The following is a 17,778-nucleotide window of genomic DNA, read 5'->3' as shown; positions in this document are numbered from 1 at the left end:
TACAACTACACCCGCAATGACTTCTGACTTAAACAAAATTGTGCCTACCACTCTGGAGCGTCTGAGCTCGCGATTCCTTTCCCAATCCTGTGTGGAACCCACTGCCTAAGGTTGGAGCTTTAGAAGTACCTGGAAACCACACAAAAAGACACATTATATAGAAATTCCAGACAATCAAACAAATACACATATAGAAATAGTTTGGGAATACAATACAGTAAACACAGGTGCTCATTGACTCACCATGAGAACCAAAAAGAAAACTTTTTAAATTTATAAAGTAATAAACAAATACAAGCACATTATTTTGTCACTGGCATTTTCAAGCCTTCAAAAAAAGTAAACTCCAGCGCCCACAAGTGGCTGTAAGAGGAAATGCCCATTTTTAGCATTGTATTGTTACTACAGTGACAATTAGCGGTTACCAATGATTACTTCACTTTAACCTGTCTACCTGTTTCTATAGCAACCAGAAGACATTGATTGACACACCTGAGACTGATAACAAAGTAGGGGAAGCTCTGGGGAAACTGAAAGGAGGTTACAAAAGAAACACAACAGTGTTTGGCTTTGCCTCTCAGAAGTATATTGCTCCTAACTTTTTTTTAGTTTGTGCTAGTGTTTTTGGCCAAAAAATGTCAATGAATGTTAGCACTTGTTTTGGGTAAGTGTATCTGAACAACAAATCAGAATAGAATAGAAAGCTACAACACAAACTTATTAATAATGAAGTTGCCATTCAAAACTCTAATGTCCAACAGGCTTATGGTCCTCTGCTTTCAATTGTGTGAGGTGCATGGAAGTTATGTTACAACTGATCCACAAGGTCTGTTTGTATGCTCCAAAATATATATATATATATATATATATATATACACACACACACACACACACACACACACACACACACACACACACACACACACACACACACACAGTGGTGTGTGGTGTTGTATTAATTATTTTCTCAAGCCATTACATATAACACATTTTAATTGCTCTAGGTACAATAGAGACGGAGTGTCGTGATCGATATTTCTGGGTGTCTGTTGAACTGGGCTTTGTTGGCCGAGTCCCACGATTTGAGGCTGTAGGTATGTTACTACGCAGTAGTTCTGTACCACAAACAATCACATGCTATCTTTAAATTTTTCATGTCAGTTTATGTCTTTGTATGTTTAAGTTGAAAATGGTGTCCAAATCATTAATGAGGATCATGCATCTATGTGTGGCTATACCCTGAGCATCTTGAACAGTCATGCGTCTCTAAGGGCTTCCTATTTCTCCTGCCACACTGAAAACCAGGCAAGAGTTAAAAAGCATGATATGGCACTGATCAAGAATTTAAATTCTGTTATGATTTACTCCTGTCATTCCAAACCCTTATGACATTCTTTTTTATGCAGAACACAAAAGGAAAATTAATGAATTCAATGGCAGTTGATAATGATACATTTTAACACTTAAAGGACCTAAATGTATTAAAAGTAGTCCATGTGGCTCGTGCATCATATTCCAAGTCTTTTGAAAGCATCGATAGGTTTTGGTGAGAAACAGCCCAAAATGTATGTTACTCTTTAAGGAAAATCTTTAAGTTTATTGTGTATTCTTGTGCACCATGAATGAAGCTTGTTCACGTGATAAGTTTAGCACTAAAAACAAAGCAATTTCTCACAAACACTCTCACTACTCACTACTTTTATGATATGTTTAGGTCCCTTTTAAGCTTCAAATTGAGTCACTATCTACTGACATAGAATTGAAAGATGGTACGCAATATTTAATAATCTACAATTTTATTCTGCTTATAAGAAAGAAAATCATAGCAGTTTTGAACCAAAATACATTATGATAAAATGTTCTATTCCTTTAATCATTTATGAGACAAAGTTATCTTATTATTTTGAAATTTCTTAATAATAAGATGGTTAGTGGTAGATTATGAATTTTAAACTTAAGCTCTGAGAACTAAAGACCTCAAATGTAATTCTTTCATGTGGTTTCTGTGTTATGGCTTGCTTTCTTGTAATACTATTTCCATGTATAATGTGTTGTAGAATGACAACAACTTCCTTTTTAAGTTGAATGTTATTTTGACTGACCAAGAAGGGAGAGAAAATAAATACTCTATCTCAGAGATCTGCACACTGCCTATAGACTGGTCAGGAAAAGAGGTCATCTGTGAAGAAAATTATATGGAGGTAAGATGCTAGGCTGTGGGCATTCTTTAGCTTGATTTGTGCCCTGTATGTGATTGGCAGTTGGTCAACATAATCTGGTTTCCTATGGATTAGGTGGCTGTGGCAAAAGATACACCTTGCACATCCGATAAGAGAACTTCCAAAGAAGTCTGGATAGCTGCTCTTGCATTGGTAAGAATTCCTGGCAGTATTATTGGCAATTATTGACTTCTTATTGTCAATATCATGTCTCAACTTCCAGGCACATAGATCTGCCATCTCTGAATGGCAGATAATGTTCCTGAATAGGGACAACTTGGATGCTGTTTCTGTCTCTGATGCCAGGCAGATGGGATACATGATGGATTCCACACCAAACAGGGTGGTCTTTCGCTCTCCCTACAATCAGCCACATTCAACAATTACAGAGGCAGGTAAAACTAGAATGGACACTTTTAACAGACTTTGATGATGAGTTTCCGTCTTATTTAGCAGAATAAATCTTATAAATATATTATTTGTATTATATTACCCTGGTATTAATACAAAAATAAAATTCACCACTGCTGGGCTGAGATTTTATATACAGTTGCTGAGAGACCGTAATTGTGACATTTTTCTCACTTGTGAATGCTGTAATTTATCGGTATTTTTCTTCCTCTTTTGGAAAGTCTTTGCGGTTGGAGCAAATAGAAAAGGAAAAATAATTGCTGTGGTCTCTCATTCACCGCTATAGAAGTTTACCCCGCTGTAGTTTAATTCCACATTCCAAACCCAGAAATGTGTCAAGGGACTATTAATGTGGAATGTGCAGATTGTAAATCAATGGCATCTCCGGTTTTTTAACATGAATGCTTCAACCAAATTTTGTCCTCAGATTGATGGTATTGCTGTAGAGGTGATTCATACAGCAGTGTTTTTCAGACAGAAATGGGCGGTGGTGATTCTTGACACATCTGTGGCATGTACAATAGGTAAAACACATTAATAATTATATATTTTTTATTATTTCATATGCTTGTAGATTTGGATGATTTTAGTGATTGTTGATTTGAAATCTTACATATTGTAGCTTTAATGCCATTTTATTTTTACCTTTGAAAAACTCAAATGTGCAGTTTAGATGGACATGTATAAACCGAAGTTCAGTGTTTTTATGAGACCTCTTTATCAGCATTTAGCTCATATGATAAAGAGACTTTGCACTGGAGTACTCCTAAAGTCATGACCCCGCTGGTGCAGGACCCCTTTGGGTTTGTAAGCAAGAATATCGAGATGGGTGTGGAGGCACAGCGCCTGGATGAGGCCACCAGGAAGGCCTTGGGTTACATACTGAAAGAAGATGAGCACGTGGTGCATGTATCAGTGCCATTTGGAGCATCAGGAGGCTACAGGATGGTATGTGCTGGTAAAAACTGCCCCTTCCCTATCAGTAGAGGCAAGCTATTACTTGTCTATGTTTCATACCTGATAATTAGTGTTTTAATTTTAGATTGCAAAAGAATAAAGATCTACTAATTTCTGTTTTTGCAGAGCTTGGTGGACAATAACATCTACAAAGAAAGTTACCTAGTTGTCCTTTTCTATGAGCACATCTTCTCACATGTGTTCACGGATAGTACAGAATTGGAGACCAGACATCGCCACCTACGGGTTTTGAAGACGCCACTAGTTTCTCGGATTCCTTTTACTATAGATGGTGTGCTTAAAGGGATATTTCACCCACAAAAAAAAACAATATGATTCTCATCATTTACTCACCCTCGTGCTTTTGTTATCTGCGGATCATAAACGAAGATGTAGGCTCAAGTATTTTTGCCCATGCAATGTAAGTCAGTGGGGTCCAAAACTTTAAAGCTCTGAAAGGGTCTTAAAGGCAGCATAAAAGCAATCAAATCTTTTAGTTTTTTGATTTACTTATTCACCAAAAAGCATGAACAAGCTTCTTTTATGAAGGCGAGTGAAGCTTTTTGGTGAATAAAAAATAAAATTTTTCTTTGTTTCTCACCCACAGCTATTATATTGCTTCAAAAGACATGGATTAAACCACTCGAGTTGTATGAATTTTTATGCTGCCTTTGTTCTTTTCGAAGCTTGAGAGTTTTGGACCCCTTTGACTTGTATTGTATGGACAAAAAAAATAAAAATACCTGCATCGTTTTTGCAGAAGATGAGTTTGAGATGGCATAAGGGTGCAGATGATGAATTATCTTTGTTGGGTGAACTTCCTTTTAAGATGCTTTTATTCTCTAACAGAAACTGTGCCAGTTGAAGAAGTGTTTACTGTGTATCTGGGGAATTTTGCTTCAGATGTGCAGCTCATTGCAATCCAACTGAATGAGAATTATCTGACAGTGATGGATTTTATTCAACAGCAGTATTACTTTTCCAAAATTCCCCACAGCAATGGGACCCATGGATTCAGCATCAAGGTCCCATTTGAAGATCCAGCTGTTAACCGTGTGGTGAGGCTTCATCTTTAACTTATTATGCCTCAGTTTTTGTGAAGAACAGAACTTCAGATCAACTTAGAAACGTTAGTTAAATGTACTATTTGCATCTCATGTAATTTTCTAATCAACAGTACTTGGGTGAAGGAGTTATCCAGTACTCCACAGAGATTAACTATACCCTGAACATCATAGGACAAAATGACACCTTTTACCACCATGTTTTTGTTGTGGCACAATTTAATGATGCTTGTAAGTCCTATCTTTAGTTAGTAGCTTAAAATGGTATGAGATGTGCTGACCAAGAGAAACATCTAATGTTTCTCTCCCAATTCAGTCCCTCCAGATGTCACTGCTGTCTGTACAGAACAAAGCATCATATTTAGGATGAACCATTCAAGGCAAGCTGGACTTTGGGAGCTTTGTGTGGGGCATCAAGCTCTTACATCTGACTTATCCAGACTGAAAGGCTATATACTGCAGAATGACCGTCACAGTGTGACTCTGGAGGTCCCACTCTTTACATCAGGCTATATTTATGAGGTAAAGAGAAACATTTATGGGTCAAATAAATAATATATTGATGTTCATGTCATGAAAGGGATGATTTATGTCTTTGTTTTTCACATTAGAATAACACTTGAGGAATATTCTGTGTTAAATGCAACTTAAGATCTATCAACAGCATCTTTGGCTTGCTGTCCATAAATACAGAACATAATTTTGACTCATTCCTCAGTTTTTAAAAAACGAACAAAATAAGAAAAAACATGTTAGCAGTTATACTTACAGTTTAAGTCTATGATGCAAATGTGCATGTGACACTGTAAACCCTGTGACTTTTGCACGATATTCGAAAGGATACCATTAAGAGACATGATGAATCTGTAATTTATACAGGGATCCTTGTAACTGAGTAGTCTACATTAAGAACAAATTCATTTTAAAAGTTAACTGCAGGCTCCAAACTATGAGGTTCATTTGAAAGATATTGTATGTTCCTAGATATAAAAATCAACACAACCAAAATTGAAGTAAACTTGAAAGTATAAGTAAAAGATAGATCTAGTGATTTTAAGAATCAGTCTCTGTATCTTTCAAATTAAGATTTCAGTTAGTTGGAAAATCTATATTTTAACCCAGCCCTAGTTTAGACAACTTGAAGGATCAAAAACAATTTTGCACAATAATTCATGCAAGTGCTAAAACTGTTCTGCTTCCCTCCTGAATTACTGTTATTGGCTTTCTTGTTTTTTTAACTAAGGGACAAGTCCAAATTTTCTGTGGTCAATGTTTCTGTTTTCTTCCAGGACATCACATTAAGACACTTTTTCGGCATCTTTGAGGTTCTTCTAAGAGACTCAAAGACTCTGGAGGCTCACAAGAGGACAGCAAAGCGATGTCTCTTTCAGACTGATGAACTAACAGGCAAGACTACATAAGTTGTTAAGTGGGTTTAATATAAAATATATTACCACTCCACTAAAACACAGCAAGTGATCAAATAACTTCCAATGTTCCAGTATGTTCATCAAATGGAATGATGACAGTTGTGGCAACCACAACAAAAACTTGGCCAACAGTACCACCAAGCAGCACAACCCTTCTAGACAGAAGCTGTAGACCCAAGTCAAATGATGAAACGAGAGTCATGTTTTCTTTTGGTGTGACTACATGTGGGACTAGATTAATGGTAAAAACATCCATTGAGGTTAATGGGTTAAAGCTTTTTGATTCTTCTTGCCAAAAGACTAAGAATGCAATTTTCTCATAATTTACTCACCCTCATGCCATCCCAGATTTATGACTTTCTTCCGCAGAACACAAACGAAGATATTTAGAAGAATATCTCAGCTCAGTAGGTTGAAGTGAATGGGTGCCATAACATAAAAGTACTGCAGACAAGTCTGGTGGTTAAATCCATATCTTCTGAAGCGATATATGATAGGTGTGGGTGAGAAACAGATCAATATTTGAGTCCTTTTTCCTTCACTTTCACCTTCTGTTTTTCACATTCTTTGTGCATATCACCCCCTACTGGTCAAGGAGGAGAATTTATGACATAATTACTTGCATTTATCGGTTTCTCACGCACGCCTATCATATCATGTCTTTCACACATGCATTTAACCACTGGAGTCATATTACTTTTATGCTCCCTTTGTGGATTTTGGAGCTTCAAAATTTTGGCACTCATTCACTTGCATTATGAGGATCTACAGAGCTGACATTTTTTTCTACAAATCTTTATTTGTTTTGTGCAGAAGAAAAAACGTTATACACATTTGGGATGCCAGGATGGTGAGTAAATTATGAAAGAATTGTAATTTTTAGGTGAACTATCCCTTTAATGTTTTGCCAATGCAATTTGCTTCCCTTTGTAGGTAGGTGATGGCTACATTATGTATGAAAATGAGATCATTTCTGAAGCAGATGCCATAACTGACCAGGAGTCATCCATTACAAGGGAATCTAAGTTCAGGTATTTTACTAAGTTTACACTACTATGCTATCACTTGAAAGCACATAGATTTGTCTACATTTATTCACAGTGGAAAGGTGTTTTCTTACATTTCAAACTGAGACGCAAGACATTTTCACCATTGGGCCGAATAGTTCTATGTAGGGTGAGGAATGGTTTCAGTACCATTTCCGCTTGAGCATTGTTGTGCAAGGTATGATAACAATCCATTCTCTGCCTGGATTTCTTGGCACGGTTAAGCTAACGTAACCATGCTCATCCATTCTGGTAGAATGCCTTAGTATTGTGGTGACTCATGACTGTCAGTTTGCTGGATTTCACAGCACCACAGTAAAAAAAGAAACCTAAACTACACATGGTTGGGACCTGAAGGGTGGCACGGGGTGGCAGCTTCCAGCCTAAAAATGAGCTTTGCCACCCCAAGTCGGACCGCTCTCACATCCTGAAAACGGTGCGCAATGGCTTAACCCATCTGTGTCACGCATGGTATAACAACATTCCGGTGAAGATCACATAATCCACATAAGGGCAACATAAATGTACCGTTTTTGGTGATTCAAATTCTTCGTGCATATTGCCCACTACTGGGCAGGGAGGAGAATTTATGATAAAAAATTACTTGTGCCTAAATATTTATCTGTTTCTCTTCCACACCTATCATATTGTGTCTGAACACATGGATTTTAACCACTGGAGTCATATGATTACTTTTATGCTCCCTTTATGTGGATTTTGAAGCTTCAAAAAAAAGTCACACATCTGGGTTGCCAGGAGGCGTTAAATCATGAGAGAATTTTAATTTTTGGGTGACCTTTTTCCCTTTAAGAAACAAAAGTTTTCAACTGAAATTATATTGGTGTGGATATGGCCTTTTGACTTGGTCTTTTAAAAAAAAAAACATTTTAATCTGATTATCCCTTTTTCTTTTTTCTATTGCAGACTCACAGTGAGATGCTTATATCCACTCACCTCCGTTAACAGAGTTTTTACATCCAGACTTTTTGAAGGACCTGGCTTTGGCAAACTCACAGTCACTACAGGTATAAAAGGTTAAGACTGATACTTTTCATAACACAACAGCAATATAATTTAGAATTGCTTTCATTTATTGTTCTCTTTTTGTACCTCTGCATGACCTACAAGGACTTCAAGAAAACCTTATCAGCTCTCACACAGCCTCTGTTTTTGACGCCAAACCGTGGTCAAACAATATGCCTGGCGAAAGCTGTCATGTAACAGATAAGGAGGATACACAACTTCTGCAAAAAGGTGTTCCACACTTTGCTTATCCCTCAAAAAATCGAGGCCGGAAGACAATAAAACAAAGTTACCATGGTATCAATATTCCATACCATTACAGACATACTTCACAACGCTTCCAGGAAACTGGTATGCAAATAAACCCCCGAACCGTTATTAAACACAACTTAATCTATGGTCCATCTTTGACTCATCCAAGACAGCAATACTTTTATGATGGCTTGTTCAAAGACTACAAGTCTTCCATTGTTGATGTCTCTAAGAAAAATTCTATGAAACAGAGTGATCAAAATGGATCTAAAATCCAGGATAATTCTACAATGATTGGTGATGAGAATCCGGTTTCTGGTTTCTACAAGGGATCAAAAAATGCACCAAGCATCACAAATGAAAGCTTACCATCCCATCTACAGTCCTGGTTTGCCATCAGTAATACAAAAAACTACATTTCAAATAGTAATGAAGGGAGTGTGCAACCTTACCTGAGAGAGCCCAGGGGCCATCGCACACCTAACAGTGGTTGTCAACATTCCCTAGGCCTGGACAATCCCAATGAACTCATCTACAGTCTTCCTCCACTCCAAGAAAATTATGGAAATAGTAACAGTCAAAACTTTAAAGCTTCCTTGCTTTATACCCTGGTGGACCAAACAAATAACAACCCAAATACCCCAGCTATTGCCAACAATGGAAATATTATTCCTGATGGTCTGGCAGCAAGCACAAGTCACCCGAGCCTAAAACAATCAGAGAGTAATATATTTCCCACATCCAACATGAATCATAAGCACCAACTTGTTACTAAAAGCAGTGTTCAACCACTTAAATTGCATGGACTTACCAGTACTGAAAATGAAGGATTTGAACATCCAGCAAGGAACTTCCTGCATGAAGATAAGGACTACGGTCTAAAAAAATTACCTAAGCTTACACAACGACAAAAAGTGGGCAAAGATGATCATTTTCTATTTGATAATAAGTCTGTAAGCTTAAAACCATTGTCTCATAAAATGAGAGGGACTGTGTTCTTCCCTGGTGGTGGCACAAGTCGTTACGGTCCCAGCAATCATAAAGGAATTATAAGAGGTATTTTTCAATTTCTGTTTTTTTTTATTGTTATATCACATTTAAACTATATGTATTATCCAACAGTAAATTAAAGCAATATATGTCAACAATTGGGATAAATTGTCCAAGCTTTCAATTACTGAAACCACCCATTCTGACGATTTTCTATATTTTCCTATTCTAGGATGAACACAGATGCTGTAAATAAGATTTCACTGTAAAATAAAAGGTGAATTAAAACTGTGAACTTTGCTTTTCTTGGCATTACATGGACTAAGTTAATCCTAAGTGAGCTCTACAAAGTGCAAGAGTGTGACACAAGTGGTTTTCCAAAAATCTGATTGTGCTGATACTGCCCCAGTATAGTGATGGGGATACTATACTGTAAAGAGACACGTCCTTCAGATGAGACTTTAAACTGAGGTCCTGACACACTGTGGTCATTAAAAACTCCAGAGCACTTGTAGGGGTGTAACCCCATTGTCCTGTCCAATTTACCCCTGTTTGCCCTTAACAATTATGGCCTCCTTACAATCCCCCAACCTTCAATTTGGCTGTATCTCTCTACTCTCTCCACCAACAGCTGGTGAGCGAACTATGGCTGGCATTGCATCAACCAGGTGGATGCTGCACACTGGTGATGGCTGAGGAGATTCCACCATCCACTCAGCGCTTTGAGTGTAGAGTCAGAAAAGAGCGCTCATACATGTATATAACCATTCATTTGTTATTTCATATATTGCGTAATTTGGAAAAATATATTCCGTTGACATCTAGCTCAGCAATGATTTTGTTTTAAGGGAATTTAACAGTCCCGTTTGTGACATGTGTTTCAAAATGTCAAATGAACAACTCTTACCATCTGCAGACACAAACTGCCCGAGAGCTGAAGACACTCCTCCACTGTTTTCCACAAACTGAATCTCAGATACAATGATATTATCTTCCAGAACAGAACCACAGGCTGTGCAGACAGCACTCCCCCGAGCTGGGTCTGTGTCGATGTCTGCTCCACCACAGTTTTTACACTTACGACTCATACTGGCAGATGAATTTAGACCTGATGACGAAAACATATCCAGTATTACTGACCACAAAACAGAAATGTGCAGTAAGCATTTAATGCTTAAAAACCTGTGTAAAATATCTATCTATCTATCTATATTTATCTATCTATCTATATATATCTATCTATAATTGTGTCAATATATACATATGCATTAATATATATATTAGAACCAATACGTAAATATATGTACACAGTAAGATTCGATCACGGGTCGTCTGCACCTCATGAATCCAGATTTCGCCGCTGCACCACGCAACAGTTCCAATTTTGGTAATGCACTGTTTAATTAGAACGTCGTTTCAAGCATATTTATTGATACAGTTCACGAAACTGGCTCATTCTTAATGCCAACCTTATCCATAAATGTCCGTGTTGATGTAGTTGAAGACAATATATGCATCATTACTGACAATAAAACATTAGAACAAATATTCATCTTGCGTTTGCTATCGTTACTGTTCGTTTATTATTCTGTTAAAACACTACATAAAACAGTATACTTATTTAAAAAACGTACAAGTATATAAACCGGCAACAGTGCACAGGCCGGGATCTGAACTCGGGTCGCTTGATCTCCCCTTTAAATACAAATCCGCTAGACTGCAGAGCTTAATGTATCCATTCACGGAACTATGCTCAATTTAGCCATCTGTTAGGCATGTTCAACGTCCGTTATATATCGTACTTTTAATTATTACATCATATTCCCTCGTCACGTTTATTTCAAATGTATATTTCTAGTACTATACATCTTGCTAAGCTAATATGTTGATATGTGCACATATGCTACGCAATGAAAAGCTAGCTTGCATAAGAACTGTAAGATACACCAAATGTATACACTCTTCAAACAAACTGCATGTATTTTATCGCTTTATTTTTTATTCCATAAAATATAAGGCATTTACGCTAGCCTTTTATAGCAAACCACTCACCAGCTCAAGGAAGTAAGACTTGAGTTAAGACTAAACACTTTAAAGTAGTATCCTCCAAACCAATTTATTGTCACGCACCCTAAACTATTAACAATTGCAAACAATGCTTTTCCACGAGCAACATATTTCAAAGGACTAACTTAATTTGTTGCAGTTTAATATTTCATTGGATTCATGACACCAATAATGTTTTGAACCGCGATGCACACGTTAGGGACTGCTCTAAAAACGCCATAGGGGAGGGGGTGCTACAAGTCCTATTTTACTCCTTTTTAATAAAGCATGTGACTAATATGTGCCATATCTGGCATTGTAGATTAATATATATATATATATATATATATACATAAATATTATATATAAATATGTATTTATTATACTCTAAGTGAATCGACTTGAAAAAAAACTGAAACTCAGTACCCCCTATTTCAACATGTACTGGTCCATTGGCTTCCCCCCATTGTCAATGTCCCGCTTACCAGATAAATATTGCCATCTTTCTTTTAAACACTGTTGGAATACATTCTTGTTAATTATTTGTAATATCGTATTATCTGTACTCAAAATATAAACACGAGCAAGTGAACACGAATAAAATTGTTTATCGATTTGAAGACTTTGATTTTGACACTGACAGAGTTTGACCAGGAAGTAAACTGTTCACAATGAGTGCAGCTAGCTGAAGTAGGTTAAGATCATTAATATACTTTATTTCATTGACGTTACACTATTCCGAGCTATTTAAATGGAGTTTCAAGAAAGGTGATGGATTGGGAACAACTTGAGCTGAATCCAAGGATTATTGCTGCTGTGAGAAAAGGTTGACACAACGCCCTTTCAAACTGACTTGGATTCATAGTTTATCTAAAGTTGGAATTTTGGTTAATCTCACACATTTGTTGTGTCTTTATTGTTTAGCCAATTTTAGATCAGCGAAGGACATCCTCTGTATCTCGGGTCCAGATTTGCAGAGACTGACGAACTTGTCAAAGACTGATGTTCAGCGCCTGCATCATGCTATTGCAGCTGATCTCCGCAGATCCTCACCTGTCACAGGTGGGCTTCGTTCATTTATTAGAACAACTACAGATATACTGTATTTAAAGGTGGCCTTAGTCATTTTTTATATGCGTCTTGGCCTTACACTGACACATAGCGGTGTTGTTAGAACAATTAAATGAATGATAAAGAAAACGCAATAATTTTCAGTTACAGATGCCATTGAAGAAATTCACTATTCACCGTCAACCATGATTAATAATTTAATCCATGAATTAAAGTTTACAATAACAAGGCCTTTAAGCGAGTAGTATTCGGCTGAGCGTGTGAATATAACATGGCCGCCCCCATGAGGGCGCCCCCTCTCCCTGTTATATAAAACAGCTTTTAAAAGGTCACTGATATGACTTGAGTCTTCATCTCATATGAATGCTCATGATGTTATACATATGTTTCAAAATGATTATTGCTTTCATTAGGAGTACAACTTTTTTTAATGAGGAAATGCACTTTTAAGGGTAAGAACAGAACATGTCTCAGAAAACAATTAATTGCTATTTTTCAACATATTGGGGCCCAAATAATAAATGTCCATGTTTGTCTTCAAAATAAGCCTAATGTTTTATTTTCAATGTTACAGCTTTTTTAACTAATGAAAAAAAAACTTTGCCTTTGAGGTAAGCTGATTTCTCAAAAATGCTGCCATTTTGCTTTTAGATAAAGATTGTAGGTTGATGCGTTCACATTACCTCCAGGGGACTGCTTTTTCAATAATTTTCTCAGAAACGTGTCCCACTCACTTATTGCTTTTCCCCCAGCCTTTCAAATGTTTCTATCCCCAATGATACAAAAACGTTTTAGGATTATAAGTGTAAGATAAATGATCTAGCAAGAACCAAAGCAAACCAGGTAGAGGCTAAATTGCAAATGGCGATAAATGCTATTTAAACAATGTAAATAGCAACAAAAAGCATCTTCTTTGCACTAAGTGCAAAAAGTGATAGATGCTATTTTCATCTCATCCCTATTTAAATAATAACATACAGTATAGGGCATGACTGCATTGCGTATATTGTTTTTATTTTGAGTCCCACAGACACCCTACACCTACCCCGAAATCTAACACCAACCTTCCCTTACAAAAATTAACCATGGTTTTATTACAGTAACCATAGGAAAAATTATAGTAACTGCAATATTAAACATGGTTACTACACTCACCGAGCAATTAATTAGGAACACACTTTGGTCCCAATAAAGTGCACGACATGGTTTTCTACTGTTGTAGCCCATTTGCCTCAAGGTTCGACGTGTTGTGCCTTCTGAGCTGCTATTCTGCTCATTACAATTGTACAGAGCGGTTATCTGAGTTACCGTAGCGCTTCTTTCAGCTCCAACCATTCTGGCCATTCTCTGTTAAACTCTCTCATCTACAAGGCGTTTCCATCCACAGAACTACCGCTCACTGGATGTTTTTTGTTTTTGGCACCATTCTGAGTAAATTCTTGAGAGTTGTATGTAAAAATCAGAGGAGATCATCAGTTACAGAAATTCTCAAACCAGTCTGTCTTGCACCAACAATCATGCCACAGTTGAAATCACTGAGATCACATTTTGATGGTTGATGTGAACATTAACTGAAGCTCCTGACCCATATCTGCATGATTGTATGCACTGCACTACTGCAACACGATTGGCTGATTCAATAATTACATTAATATGTAGGTGTACAGGTCTTCCCTATAAAGTGCTAAGTGTATGTATATTAACACCATAATACTGTAGTAACACCATGGTTAATTGCATTAAATCTATGGCTTACACCAACAAAAAAAAACATGGTTACTGCAATATTACTGTAGTAAAACCATTGTTATTTTATCCAGATCAAACCTTTCTCAAAACTCCCCGACCTTCACTGCGACCAAATCACTGCAATTAAACTTTATGTTATAATTTTTTTTATTATTATTATTATAAGTAGTATTAAAGGAAATATTAAGAGTGGAGACAGGAACAGGATGGGGAAAAGTGGGACAAAAGGTGGACTCAAACCCTGGTGGTCTGCATTAGAAAAGTACATTCATACTGTTGTTACACCCCATGCCACTGCAGTGACACTTTTTTTTTTATCACCAGACTATTGGAGTGCAAATAGCCACACTGTGTGGCAGGTGCCATTTACACCTAGTGCAAATATTCTCACCGTTTATTTTATTGTATTCACAGCCTTGCAACTGATCCGGGGAGAATGTCCTGCTTTGGAGCCTGGACATAGGCTTTCTTTTGCCTGCCCCATTTTGGACGGCCTGATGCGTGGTGGTCTCCCCCTGCGAGGGATAACAGAGCTTGCAGGAGAGAGTGCTGCTGGAAAAACTCAGTTTTGTTTGCAGCTTTGCTTGTCTGTCCAGTATCCACAGGATAACGGGGGGCTGAACTCAGGTAAGAGGAAATCTTTGGGGGGAAAAATTTCCAAATCCTGCAGACGTTAATGTGCATTTAATTAAATGCCTTATTTCTGATGAAATGCTGTTGTGGGTATATTTTTGTGCCAATTAACCATATTTTGTATGGCATGTTGACAGGAGCTGTCTATATTTGCACTGAGGATTCCTTTCCTATCAAGCGGCTACAGCAACTCATTTCCCATCAGCCTCGGCTCAGACCAGATCTTCCTCCAGCTCTAATTCATGGCAAGCATTTTAGTGACAACATCTACATCGAGCATGCAGCTGACTTGGTGAGATTAGCAAACATTTGACTTGAAATCTTTATGTATATTTATTAAAAAAACCATTTTAATTATAGAACAAAAGAGTTTAATATCAAAGCTGAACCCTATTGAGTTAGGCCTATACTGTTATAGGTTGCAAAGCTTGAGAAAGGTCAATTGGATCTTAATGTTTGTGTACAGGAGGCTCTACAGGTATGTGTGTCTCAGCGTGTGCCTGTGCTGCTGAAGAGAGGTCTGGTTAGACTGGTGGTGGTGGACTCAGTTGCTGCTTTGTTCCGTAGTGAGTTTCAGGCTGATGAGGCTGTAAAGAGGTCACGCCACCTGCTAGCTTTTTCCAGCACGCTCCACCGCCTGAGTCATACATATGGTGCACCTGTACTTTGCGTCAACCAGGTACAGGCACAAACACAGACTTCCCAGTATATCTAATTTCAAACACCTAGAGATACTGTAGAATAGACCCATTTGTGTTAAAAAACTGTGAAAATGTTGTGTAGCTTATGGCAGTTATATTATTTGTCTGATCCAGGTTACAGATGTTGTGGATGGACCAAATCCCGGAAGGTGTGATTATGGGTAAGTAGGATTGTGACTGCAGCTACCACCTATAAATCAAAGCTCTCAGCATCACAGCTCAGTTGGTGTACACCTACTTATTCATACGATTATCTAATCAGCCAATCGTGTGGCAAATACAGGTCAGGAACTTCAGTTAATGTTCACATCAACCATCAGATTTGGGAAAAAATTTAATCTCAGTGATTTCAACCGTGGCATGATTTTTGGTGCCAGACGTCTTGTTTGAGTATTTCTGTAACTGCTGATCTCCAGGAATTTTCACACACAACAGTCTCTAGAGTTTACTCAGAATGGTGCCAAAACCAAAAAACATCCAGTGAGTGGCAGTTTTGTGGACCGAAACACCTTGTTGATGAGAGAGGTCAACAGAGAATGGCCAGACTGATTTGAGCTGAAAGAAGCGCTACGGTAACTCAGATACCCGCTCTGTACAATTGTAATGAGCAGAATAGCAGCTCAGAATGCACAACACGTCGAACCTTGAGGCGGATGTGCTACAACAGCATGTTGGGCACTTTATTAGGAATATATTGTTCCTTATTAAGTGCTCGATGAGTGTATATTTACAAAAATAATGAATTCTTAAAGAAATGTCCATGTATTGTGTAGGCAAGGATCGTCCTCGCTGTATGATTCTTTCCATAAGCCTAAGTGTATAAAGCACACCATACTCAATTTGTTATAATATCTTTTGAAGCTCTCCAATAAGTGTTTTATAACTTTCTGTACACAGGCTGGTGGGGAGTAAGGTGCTTCCTGCATTGGGCATGGCTTGGGCTAACCAAGTGATGGTGAGACTCATGCTCCGGAGACTGGCGGGGTCTGTAAAATTAGACAGCCGAAGCAGTGCTCCCCGAAAATTAGAGGTAGTGTTTGCTCCACACCTCCCTCGAGCAAGCTGTCTATGTGGGGTTTGGGAAGAAGGAGTGAGAGGAATCCCTGATGATGGATTGGAACTGCAACCACAGAGCTCTTCATGATGAAATCTCCTCAGTGCCAGAGAGACAACAGTTACAGAATTATGGCAGTTGCTAGTGGACATTATAAAAGGATATTTGACATTTTTCAGATGCTCAAGAAAAATCTGAGGAATGGCTAAAAACATTTTTAGCATTTAAAAACACACTAACAACATTTGTTGCTAATATTTTGTTTATAGATATTAAATGCAAATAATTTTGTTAACTATAATAATATATTTATTATCAATTAAAAAATGTTTTTTTATGCTCATGACACAAAGAATAAACTTTTTTTTTTATTTTGGTTGGTTTTATTTTTTTCCTATATACATGTCAGAACATTATTGCTACATCACAGCTGCCCTTGAAGAAAACAGGCTATTTTAGTGAGCAAAGCAGTGGATAGTCCAACTTTTAAAAACATAAAAATAAAAAAACACTTCATCTGTGGATATCATCTTCTCTCTATTCCCTTCTGTATACATCTTTCTCCATCTATGCCATGGTTTGGGCATGCCCTTGTGGTAAACCTGATTAAGAGGCAAAAAGTGTTATGGTAAACACTTTAAATTTAAACTGTGGAATATAAATGTTAGTTACCAATTTAATGTTGTCGCATGACCCTTCTTGCCACAAGATCAGCATTTACCATTAGGGAACTCTCAAATCATGGCATGTAAATGTAGACTGTCAAGTGCAGAAGTCACAAGAAAAAAAAAAAAATGGTATTCAAATATGCAGCCTTTTGCATGAACAATAGCACTGTCCATTTTTAGGTTCTCGTTGGATACCAGATTATCCTGATTCTTTGACTGGAACCCAAGATGAGTCATCGTTATTTCTTTATCATGTGTTAAAACTCCTCATTCCCAGCAGGAGGGGGCTGAGATCTTCCGAAGCTCAGCATTCGCTTGACAGGTTAAATGGATTTAATATCTGCCTCACCACTGATGTGGAAAGACAGATATAGCAGTGAGATCAATGTTTGATTTATAGCACATCAGATAAAGCTGTTATACCCAGGGCTATAGATGGCAAACAAATGTAAATATGTGACATA

General features: G+C 37.5%; 2 protein-coding genes across 2 annotated transcripts in view; one reads left to right on the top strand and one right to left on the bottom strand.

Moving 5' to 3' along the window:
• The window catches only part of LOC127623556 (transcription factor IIIB 90 kDa subunit-like), a 90,314-nt gene extending 78,675 nt beyond the window's left edge, over window positions 1–11,639 (bottom strand). The window contains exons 1-3 of the mRNA XM_052097943.1: window positions 11,445–11,639; window positions 10,300–10,500; window positions 49–129 (exon numbers count right to left, since the gene is read on the bottom strand). Of these exons, the coding sequence (XP_051953903.1) occupies window positions 49–129; window positions 10,300–10,480 (262 nt within the window). The 5' untranslated portion in view covers window positions 10,481–10,500; window positions 11,445–11,639. The remainder of the gene's footprint in view (window positions 1–48; window positions 130–10,299; window positions 10,501–11,444) is intronic.
• Window positions 11,640–11,964: 325 nt separating this feature from the next.
• xrcc3 (X-ray repair complementing defective repair in Chinese hamster cells 3) lies at window positions 11,965–17,079 on the top strand. The gene is made up of 7 exons (XM_052097950.1): window positions 11,965–12,264; window positions 12,363–12,500; window positions 14,673–14,885; window positions 15,029–15,183; window positions 15,358–15,570; window positions 15,707–15,753; window positions 16,490–17,079. Exons 1-7 carry the CDS (start codon window positions 12,210–12,212, stop codon window positions 16,734–16,736), a joined length of 1,068 nt encoding a protein of 355 aa, XP_051953910.1. The 5' UTR covers window positions 11,965–12,209; the 3' UTR covers window positions 16,737–17,079.
• Window positions 17,080–17,778: the final 699 nt, after the last annotated feature.

The sequence above is a fragment of the Xyrauchen texanus genome, chromosome 30 (assembly GCF_025860055.1).
Source record: "Xyrauchen texanus isolate HMW12.3.18 chromosome 30, RBS_HiC_50CHRs, whole genome shotgun sequence".
NCBI classification, from domain to species: domain Eukaryota; kingdom Metazoa; phylum Chordata; class Actinopteri; order Cypriniformes; family Catostomidae; genus Xyrauchen; species Xyrauchen texanus.
Note: the sequence above shows the minus strand (reverse complement) of the source record. Positions and strands in the feature narration are given on the sequence as shown.